Genomic DNA, 11,822 nt, shown 5'->3' with positions numbered 1-11,822 from the left:
AGTAAAGTGCACTTTGTTGGTATATGTAATAACTTTCAATTCTTTAAAGTTTTTTTTAACCATACTTTTATATCTCTTTAGGATCTCTCTCATTTGGATATGGTCCTGATTCATTTATGTTCCCCTCCTAAACTTGAGGTGTTACAACAACATTGAAAGTTTTAAAAAGTATTGGAAAAGCTTTTTTCGACTCCATTTTGACCATCGATAGAGCTTTGTTGGGAAAAACTCTACCAATGCCAAAATACACATATTCACTACCACAAAAACAAGTTTTCATGACTCTAAAAAATTATCATTAGTACATTTCTTGACTTTTTTTTTTAGTTGTTGAACCCACCATCAAAGAAAGTGTATAGATGACTCACGAAAAAATCTTTCATTATTGGTTGTTTTATGACATTTCACTTTAGTCAACAATAAACATTTATTGATATTTATTATCTATCATGATAACATTTTCTATGACAATTTTTTATTGTCAATAAAAGGCCCAAAAGTTGACTTTTTCTGTCAATTAAACTTTTACATTGAAATTGAAAATGTGTAAAAAAAAAAAAAAACTTTAATGATGACATGTTTATAGTATCAATATTGCCTTAATTGTGACACTTATTTATAGTCATTGAAGTCTATTGATGATAGTATTCTAATGTCATATTAATATATCTCATGACATTTATGAAATGTCAAAAAACTGTTTATAATGATGGATAACTATTTGCTTTATACTTGTCAATAAACCTATGTTTCATCCAATTTTGATCCAAAATATGTACACAAACACAAATATAAACTTTCATATATAACAATAAGGTTAGCAAATTATATAAAGAAAATGTATACAAGAAAACTAGTAACAAAACTTTGGTTAAATTATTTATAAAGAAACTAAATACAAGTGTTGCCAAAAGTGTTAACACAATTAAAAAAAAAAAAAAAAATCATATATAAGTAACTTGCTTGACAATTTCTTCGTTTCAATGGATCTGTGCAAGACGGCCTAGTAGAAAACAATATATATGCTATTTCAACAATAATAATCATATTCATAGGGTAAATGATAGGGGTGTTCATGGTTCGGTTCGATTCGATTTTGGAGTCAATTCGAATCAAACAAAAAAAAAAAAAATTCAATTTTTGATATACCAACCGAACCATTTGTTTTCACCAAAATGAACTGAACTACATCAAATATTTTCTATTCGAGATGGTTCGATTTTAGCCAACATAAACGGTTCGATTTTGTATATATATATATATATATATCGGTTCAATTCAATTATATATTATGTATATAATATAAAAATGTTCGGTTTTGGATTTGAAACTAAATCGAACTGAAAATTTTCAGTTAAGTTTGATTTCGTCAGTTTTGGATGAACACCACTGTTTACTAGAACTCAAACTTGTCAAATACTTCAATGCAAAACCAGTAGTTTTCATTTTATCCAAACAGCTACAATCAACCCAAAGAAATTAAAAATAAATAAAAAATTGTTTAGAAAGTTAATTGAAACAAAAGTAAAACTATATGCACACGCACAGATATGCACATAAATATTCAATGGACTAATCCAAATAAATCATTTAAACTCATTAAATATTGAGTTAATCCAAATAAATCATTTAAATTCATTAAATATATTAAGTTAACAACGTTATCAGATCGAAGATAATTCTTTAATGTAATTATCAAATATTCAATGAGTAATGAGTCGCCAAGAATACGACCCTAGGCTAAGCTTAAATTTTGATCCAATTAACCAGACTTAATTGAGACATAAGCTTGGTTATTGAAGGTTGATTGGTCCAATTCAAATCCAAACTATGCTTTAAAGCTTGTTGGACTTGGTGTTGGCCAAGCTGAGGCCTTCATTTTTTTAGAGCGGGACGCCTAATGATTATAGTAAGTAACAATTACAATACTTTAGGAGTAGTTTTTGCATTTGTCCTAAATAATAAACATTCGAGAAAATAACTTTTTTTTCTAGTTTCTATTTAGTTCATAAATTTCAAAATGTTATTACATTTTTAGTTCTTAAGATTTGAGTTTGATTTCAATTTAGTCATACTATTACAAAATTTTTCACTTTTAATCTTTAAATTTTTAGTTTTAGAAAGAAAAAAATGATTTTAACAATTTCAAAATCAATTTAAAAAAAAATGATTTTAACAATTCCAAAATCAATTTCAAACCTAACCTAATAGTGCAACTATTTGAATTTAAGAATTAAATGGAAACTAAATCCAATATCTAGGGAATAAAAAATAATAATTTTCCTTAAAATGCAAAATATAAGTTCCAAAATAAGACCGTTAAAATTTTAAATGGAGCGCACTAACAAGAAGAAGCCGAGGAACACTGTCAGTAGAAATGACCGAACCCTCAGGCATCGAGAAATCCCCAATTCCAAAACCCTCGTCGGAACCAGTCCAAATGGAAATCGACCATCTTTCCGCCGCCCAAATGCCGGAAATTTCTCAGTACGAGAAGTCCAGAGAGTTGAGAATCAGAGAAAACATGGAGCGGATGCAGAAGCTCGGGATCCTTGACCTCTCTCTCAAGCTCAAATCCTCCGCTCCCTCGAAGCAAAATCGCCGAAGATCAGTTAATCCCAAAGCTTCTCCACCTTCCTTCGACCTCCCGCCCACCGGACCCCTCCGCCGATCATCCAGGTTTTCGCCGAATCCTGAATCTCTCTTAGCCCTTATCGGAACTGACAGTGTTCATTCTCTGATATTTGCATATAAATTGGGGATATTAGTTGTTTTTTGCTTTATTCGACTGTTTTTCTTCAGTTTTTGTCCAGTTTTCTTTGTCTTTTCCTCTTAGTTTTTTCTATTATAATTTTTTAGGTTACAGAACGTGACGCCTGTAACTTACTCTGAACTGCGAATGGAGAAGAAAAACAAGTTTTCTCAGGATGAGGATGTGATTCTTGACGATGGTACGAGGCCGGAGATATACTCGGAAGAGCATGAGAAGATGTTGGGTAGCACAGAAAAGAGTTGGACGCTATTTGTGGATGGTTATGGTAACGATGGGAAACGAATTTATGATCCAGTAAAGGGAAAGACGTGCCATCAGTGCAGGTTCGTCCGAAAGAAAATTTCCTAAAATTTTCGGTGGAAATCTGATGTTTGGGTGATCTTATTTTCTTTTTGTGCATCATTTTCTGATTTTGTTAGTCAGTGCTATGTTGAATACGTACTTTCAAGTTTCATATATTGGAATTAGCAGCTTTGTTGGTATTATTTGTTATGTTTCTATTTAATGGAAAATTGGAAATTTTATATTTACAGGCAAAAAACACTAGGGCATCGCACTCACTGTAGCAAATGTAACTTGGTACAAGGACAATTTTGTGGAGATTGTCTGTATATGAGGTACACTCTTGATAATATTCATTTTTACCGTTGTATCTGCAAGTGATTTCATATTCTCTCTTTTGAGTTGCTTGTTTTTTTGGAAAATATGGTGTATGTTTTAGTGGAAGTCTTTTAGTGTTAGTTCTTTCAACACATCTAGAGCTATAGCATTGCTTGTAAAGAAAATAAACTTCAATTCTGTTAGTGATGTGCTGTCTCAAATCTTTGGATGCATAAACCGTATAAACTCCTATTTGTTTGGCTTTTTGTGAAAGCAAGAACAACTTTCTGCGTGACTTTTGAGCACTGAAACTGGTAGATGGACAGCCTTTATATTTAGGTTTCCGTCATAGTATTTCTATTATTTTTCCACTCTTGCAGATATGGAGAGCATGTCCTTGAAGCGCAACAAAACCCAGATTGGATATGTCCCGTTTGTCGTGGAATATGCAACTGCAGTTTGTGTCGCCAAGGAAAAGGATGGCTTCCTACTGGGCCTTTGTATAAGAAGGTAGATTTCTTATTTGTACTGTGTATCTTCTTGTATTTTTTGTTGAACTTGGAAGAATTTGCTTCTAAGGTCATTAGTTTGGACTGTTATAGATAGTAAGGTTGGGCTTCAAGTCTGTTGCACACTTTCTCATCCAAACCAAACGAGCACAGCCGAGTTCAGAGGAGAATCCTACCGATCTTGCTTCTGCAAAGAGGTCGTTGTCCTTCACAGATTTTGAAGTTAATCCTGCAGGCTCTCCTAAGGTTAATAATAATCTCCTAGAAACAATGGAGCATCAAGCAGTGGATGAATCTGAAAATGAGAAGCTGAATATGCTACTGAGTATCTCCAATAGCGAGATTAATGATCATATTTCTGTTAAGCGGTCACTGAGCTTCTCAGGCCTGGAGCAGCAGGGCTCAAAAGAAGCTAAACCTCCCAATCATCTCAACCATGAAAATGATGAACTGTCACAATATCAATCTGCAAACTATGAACATGGTGAAGAGGTCATCGATGAGAAAGAAAAGAAAATGAATTGCCTAAAGAGAAAGAATGGTGATAACTACTGTCCTGACGAATGTCCAATGACTGAAAAGAAACCAACAATTACTGTAGAATTAAACACCATGGAGTGTAGTACAGGCAATGACCATGAGAAAGAATTGACGGGAGTTCAAACAGCGACATCGTCAACAGACCATAGCATGAAAATGAAGGCTGATATTAGCAGCCACACATGCTCAGAGAGTACAACTGAAGAGCATTGCCTAGAAGGCGGGGTCATCAAGGAAAGTAAGGGTAAAACATCAGAAGAGGGGTCAAATAGTTTTTCAAAGAAAATAACTAAGGTCCAAGCGAGACTTTCAAACACTTCGGACGTAAAATCTTTAAGTAGCAGCAGTAGGGTTTTGCGGTCTAGGCAATAAAGCAATATAGTGCTAAATTATGTGTTTTAGTTTTGACACCAAAGTTTTAAGGTTAGTAACTTTTTGGGAACTCAGAAACTTGGTGTGTTTTGGCAAGAGGAGGAAGGGGAGTGTGTGATATGGTTAGTTAAATAGTTTTTTGGATCTTCCTGTATTTTGGTTTAAGCTTACAAATCACAGCTCAACGGTTGAACCAATCCTCTGAAACCGATTCGATGTCGGTCTGTAATGTGTCAAGAATATAAAACAATTTACCTCAAAATTTCAGATGAAATGTTGCCAGATCTCAATAGAGAATACCATCTAGATAGAGACTATTACCTCCGTTAAGTTCTCTTCTCAAACAGTTAGGCATGTATGAGGGAGTTTCTCAACAAACTCTACCAATGATTCAACTAACAAATTGATTTGATTTAAAGTTTGCGTTTGGATTTTAAATCTATCATCATGATGATAATTTCATTACTATCTATTATAGCAAAAAGTTGGGAGAAATTTTCTTTATCATTTTTATCAAGCTTTCCGTTTCCGCGGAAAAAGAATATACTTTGACTTTGAACTTGTCTGTTTAAACTTTAAATTTTATCAAAATTGGACCTGAAATTTCAATGATTGTTTTTTAAATACAATAGAGTGAGAGGATTCGAACCACAGATCTTGCTAATGCATGTATCATGTCAGTTGAGTTATGTTCTTTGGTGAAACTTAGATAAGTGTTTGAAATTTTTACTATCAGTTTAATTTCCATTAATTTTAGGAGAAAAAGAATTTCAATAAAATAAAGTTGGCACGAAAATAAGTTTGACCAATGTACAAATTAATCACGGAATAACTTTATCAAAATTGACATATTTCAATAAAAAAAAAAAAAATGTAGCTCTAATGTTACTTCTCTCTAAATTTTATCAATTTCATGTCGTACTTATATTTTACAATTTATTAAAATGAATGGTAGATGGGTTAACTTAAAGTTTAAGATTATGATTGTAACACTTATCTAAATTTGAGGTACAATTTATTAAAATGGTAAGTTATGGATTAAAATAATTTAGATTCTTTAATTTTTAAAATAAATGTTTTATGTGGTCTGTTAACATTTATTTCTACCTTATGTTTTTTTAAGGAGAAAAAAAGAAAAAGAAAAAGAAAAAGAGTAGAGTAATGATAACTAAACTGACCATATATAGAGCACACACTCGTTGAGATGATCGTTGAGGAAGCAACAACAAGCATGATCTCAAATGTCGGTTCGGTCAGTTTTGATGTTTTCGACCCAAATATGTTCACCCTAAATGGATTAGAAATTTGGCTAAATTATGCAAAATATCCTTAAACTTTGCACCTCGTGTCAAAATACCTTTGAACTTTCAAAAGTCTGAAAAACACCCTTAAATATTTAAAAAAAAAAAAAAGAAGAAGAAGAAGTTTAAAATACACTTATTGTTAGTTTTGGATGGAAACCGTTAGTATTATGTGTCAAAAATACTCTTAAACTTTGAAGAAGTTAAAAATAAACCTTCCTACTAGTATATGAACAAAAATTGTTAATATCCTCTTATTTCTCTATTTTCCTACTTATTTCTCCCTTCTTCTGTTGGAGTTGATGCCCTAAATCTCGTGGTTATGTAGTTTGTAATTGTATTGTACGAACAACTTATTTATCTAATAAAATAAGAGGTATTTTATTTGACATTTAGTTGCATTAACCTACAAAACCAATAAACAAAGATCCAAGGTTGTTATCTTTTGTAACTTAAACATATATGTGGAGACATACAGGTGGATCATGTTTAAGTTATAATCTAAACAGTCTGTAGTAGATGGATAAAGCTAGGTACCTTATCTTGGTGATACGACCTGCTTTGTAGTTGTTACAATTGTTATAAAATACTACAAATAATCTGATCCTGATCATTCATGTAGAGACATGTGAGCGGGGTATTCTATACAAAGAGTTTGTATAAGAATGAAATTAATAGTCTCTCTACATAACACCATTGTTAGAAGAGACTTACATTTCATCAAGATAACCATAGGTGACTTGACCTAAATTCTGAGTGAGTTGTAAACTTTTACCTATGAAGGCAGTCCTTTGATTTGTATGAGTGAGAGTGACCAGTTTTTTCGACTCTATATGCCTATCATTTTGGAGATTCGTCTGATTGGGGAGCTGATGCAATTATACAAGAAGGGATTCACTCCTGCCCTATAGTTAGGGTAAGTAGATAAATTGTTTCCTTAAGGTTTGATTCTAGGGCTTAAACAATGTTGCGCTACGTACTCTCTTGGTCTGGGAGGGATTCGATTATCGTTCGACTATAACTTATTGTTCATTAGAGGGATCAGTGGCACTTAAGGAGTTAGATGTAACTATAGGGGCAAAATGGTAATTTTGGCATGGCTGTACTTATGAGCAATTTGTGAAGGGTCAGCACATTGTTGATTGGTCATATTTAATGGACACAGAAATATGTCTATAGTCTAAAGAGTGCGGTTGTCGGTCTTTAGTAGAGTGATTGGTAGTTAATGAAAGTTGATTAATTTAATTAAAGAGTTTAATTAATTAATCAAGTATCATTGGAGCTTCATAATATAGATCTATAAGGTCCTCTCGTTAGTTCAATTGGGATTACTGAGAATCGAATTAATTTGGATTAATTTGAATTGTTCAAATTAATAAAGAGAATTAATTATATAAAATACATTATAATATAAAGTTTTATTTGAGAGAAATAAATATTTGAATATGATTCAAATATTAATTATATGAATGTGATTCATATAAGAAAAACTATATGTTAAAATTAATATGAATTTGATTCATTTTAAATACTATTAGTTAAGCGAGAGAATATTAAATTATAGGTTATATTGTATGTGATATAATATAAACTATAGGTTATAATATATATATATACATATATATATATATATATAAAAGTAACTAAAGAAAATTAGTTTTTTAATTAAATAATCTGATTATTAGGGAAAGAATTTTTTATAACCCCCCCGATTAATGTATGGAAGTGCACTCTAATATAATACAGAACAAATTTTTTTCTGTGGGTGCATTACTCTCAAAAGAATCGATATCTTGATCCCTTCTAAATTAATTTTGAAGCCCACAAAACTCTCAAGGTTCTTTACTCCTCGAGAATAACGAGGTTTCTGTGTGGTAGTGCCCAAAATTTAAAGATTCGTTGTTGTGTTTTTTCTAGCTGTTTGTGAGATCGTTCAAAGAGTTCATTGTGTTCGTGAATTGGTGGGAATGTAAAGAGTTTCGATCTTCAAAGGTAAGCAATCTATTGATCCCTTCTTCCTCTTCAATTTTTGTGTAATTGTATACTTGTTAAAATAAATGATTATGTTTTCGTCCTATGTATGTTCATACGTTCTGTAAAATAAAATCGAGACATCGATGCTTCCGCTGCAGGTAGTCACCTATCTCTTTCAATTGGTATCAGAGCTCGGTTGATTTCCAATTTTGATTTTCAAACATTATTAAGAGTAATGGTGGATTTATGATTTTGTATTGATGAATGTTGAATGGATTTTGCACATTTTTGATGATTTTGGGATTGGCTTTGAAGAATACTACTGCAACTTTATGATTCAATATGTAAAGGGCTTGTTATTTTGGGCATATAATTTATTGCTATCAAGTTTTTATTTGATGTCTGTGTCGATTGTGATCAAGTTTCAACTTCGATTTGGTGGAAAATGGAGCAAGAATGGAGAATTTCGGATGAACGGGCGAAGAACTGCAAGCATTCTTCCTTACAGCGTAAGGCTTCAACATTGCAATGTTGGCCTTATGCTATAAGGCAAAAGCCTCAGCGTTGTAACGCTCCGACACTGTGAGCAACATAGCGCTGCACAACAAACTGAAGGACGTCAGTGTCACAACACTGGCAGAGAGCGTTGCGATGCTCTGAAAGTGAGGCGTACGTAATCGGTTCGGTCTAGATCGGCAGATCGTGGCTACCCAACAGTTCAAGCAGCGGTTTTATTGCATTCTTAATTCTATTTGTAATAATTATTTATTTTTATTGAATTTTTATTAATTAAATTAATATAAATATTATATTAATTTAATTAATGTTTTAAGAAGCTAATCTCGTTCCAAATTGTTGCTTTTAATTATGCATGCGATGTGTGATTATTTAGATTATTATATATCTCATAATGTATGTCATATAGAAAAATCTCACTATAGGATATACATTTGTTCATGCATCATTTTAATATAAATGTTATATTACAAGGTTGTATAATATATTAACCATGCTCATGCATCATATTGTATAAATGTGATAAAGTATGAATGCATGCATAAATAACATTTCCATGCATCATTTATATTATAAGTGTTATAGTATATAGTTTAGATGTATGGATGTATATTGTTTATTTTTTCATTACCTTAGTATATAATTGTTATGTATGTCATGTAATAAAAAAAGGTTTGCATGATGCATGACACCACTTTAGTAAACTATAATTGTTATAATTTTTTAAAATATGTCATTAGATGCATGTATAGGTTTTAATTGTTTCGTTTAATCTTTATAATAGTTATAAGTTAAATTAAAATCTATAATAAAGAGTTTCATGCTAATATAGGTTGATTTTTTTAAAAATAGTTTAAAATTGTTTTCACATTAGACTTATGTTTAATAAATTTCTAATACGACTAGAAAGAGGTTTAGTATTTTAATTCAGCTTAATATGATTAAATTGGATTTGAATAAAAGATTAAATTTGTAACAAATGTATCTATAAGGGATCTTTGTCTTAGAAAAGTTCTGTCTAGGCTGGGGTATTTAAGCTGATGGAAACGAAACACCCTACCTGAAAACTGTCTGGAATATGAATTAAATAGATTTGTTACAAGCATGCAATGAATGATTAAAGTTTGTTAAAGTATTTAATGAACAATAATCAACATTGTTAAACTATCCAATGTAAATGTTACTTTGGACAAAGTTAACAAATACTTAGTAAAAATTATTAGCTGAATTTTTCAACTTAATCAACCCTAGGTAAAACACTCAGTGGGAGAAAAATGGAGTATACGATACCTCCTTTTTTTTTCACGATTCTCTCTAAATGTTCACACTGTGAGACATTTGTTCAGCATCGAGGCACATTTGCTTTGTCCCCCTACGAGTGGTGTTTGCATAGGCCAATAACAAGGTGAATGGAGAGAGTTTTTATAGTAAGTGGGAGAGGGGCGTGTGTCAACACATCCCACGATCTCCTTGATTAGTTTGTAGTAAATTTTCATGCTCAGCCTTAAGACACATTTGCTTGTGTCCCCCTACGATTTGCATGAATCTTTACTCAAACTTAAAAAATAGATAGGATTTCTTTAGTTTTTGCCTCAATCAGTTTTTCTCTACGGTTGACTCATTGAGACGGAACTCTAAAATCTAAAATGAGGGATTACACTTACAAGAAAATGTTAAGTAAGTTAACTATTTATGGACCAAACAATGATGACTAATAATTATATGAATAAGAGTTATTCTGGTGTAATTATTAGTTGAAATTGTTTCAATTCAGTGAAGAGGTAATTGATCACCCTACGATGACTTTTATCTTGCCCCACTGAAGCATTATTGCAGATAATCACATAAGGTATATTAGAATTTTGCTAAATTGATTAGATGGTTAATTGGGTAATACGTTTAATAACTAACATAAATAAATTGTATGGTTTCAGCAATCTCATTATGACGACTGTTACTTCAAACCTACTTTCTGCTGATAAGTTAAACGACGATAACTATACAAGCTGAAAAAAACACTATCAACACTTTACTCATTATCGAAGACCTGCGATTCATCCTTATTGAGGAATGTCCTCAAGTCCCAATTACTAATGCAGCTCGAAATGTTTTGGAGGCATATGAGCGATGGGTCAAGGCGAATGAAAAGGCCCAAGCGTATATCTTGGCTAGCTTGTCTGAAATTTTGGCCAAAAAGCATGAGCACATGCTTATAACCCATAAGATCATGAAGTCTCTGAGGGGAATGTTTAGACAACCATCCATACAAATCAAGGATGCTCTCAAGTATATCTTCAATGCTGGGATGAAATAAAGAACATCAATTCATGAACATGTTCTAAACATGATGATCCACTTTAACATAGCGAAGATGAATGGGTTTATCATCGACGACGCCAGTCAGGCTAATTGCATCTTGGAAACTTTATCTGAAAGTTTCCTTTAGTTTCGTAGCAACACTGTCATGAACAAGCTTGACTACAACCTGACCACCCTACTCGATGAACTGCAGGTTCCTGATGAAAGTGAGGCAAATGTTGTCTCATTCTCCAAAAATTTCTACAAAGGTTCGATATCTGGAATGAAATCTGAACCTTCTTCCTTCGACACCAAAAAGTGGAAGAAGAAGAAAGAAGGTAAGAAGAAAGCTTAGCTTGTAGAAATACAAGCTATTGCTGTCTTTTACTTAGAATAATGAGGGTTTATAAGCGAAATATGCATTAATAATGCTAAGGATTCATGTGGAAAAATTAGCTTGTGTCGATCGGCACTGAAAAATTCCCACTAACCCTATGTCATGCGTTATTTTTGCGTCAAAATGTCATTTTTGTAGTTGTCGCAGGAATCAAGAGCATGCGTTGATCTTCATGAAGACAAATTTGTCACATAAAATATCGCAACTAAAGAGTGATAACCATGATAGAAGTATGATCGCAAAGAGTGGGTAGAATGTGTTGATCCTTCATGAGGAATGAATATGAATGCATGCCTGGGGATTTCTGAAATCGTACAATAGATATTCTGATGTTCTTCCTGATCGTTGACCATGATACAGTGTTGATATTCTTACCTACCACATTAGTGATGGTGGTTAATCAGAGCGGGATTACCAATGTTGTTGAGCTCCATAAATAAAGCTTTGGATCCCAAATTCAAAGCATCCGAGATTTCTGCCTTAGGTAGATTCCTGTGATCACAGACGAGAGCATGAGCAAGAAATTCTTTGAGAGTTCTTCA

General features: G+C 32.4%; 1 protein-coding gene across 1 annotated transcript; it reads left to right on the top strand.

Annotated features, from left to right (window-relative positions):
- Positions 1-2,344: 2,344 nt before the first annotated feature.
- On the top strand, positions 2,345-5,139 carry LOC120087941. The gene is made up of 5 exons (XM_039044960.1): positions 2,345-2,679; positions 2,860-3,096; positions 3,307-3,390; positions 3,754-3,883; positions 3,976-5,139. The coding sequence occupies exons 1-5, from the start codon at positions 2,378-2,380 to the stop codon at positions 4,792-4,794; spliced, it is 1,572 nt and encodes a 523-aa protein (XP_038900888.1). The 5' UTR covers positions 2,345-2,377; the 3' UTR covers positions 4,795-5,139.
- Positions 5,140-11,822: the final 6,683 nt, after the last annotated feature.

This window comes from Benincasa hispida, chromosome 10 (genome assembly GCF_009727055.1).
Source record: "Benincasa hispida cultivar B227 chromosome 10, ASM972705v1, whole genome shotgun sequence".
NCBI lineage: Eukaryota > Viridiplantae > Streptophyta > Magnoliopsida > Cucurbitales > Cucurbitaceae > Benincasa > Benincasa hispida.
The sequence above is the reverse complement of the archived record's forward strand: the minus strand, read 5'-3'. Positions and strand labels throughout refer to the sequence as shown.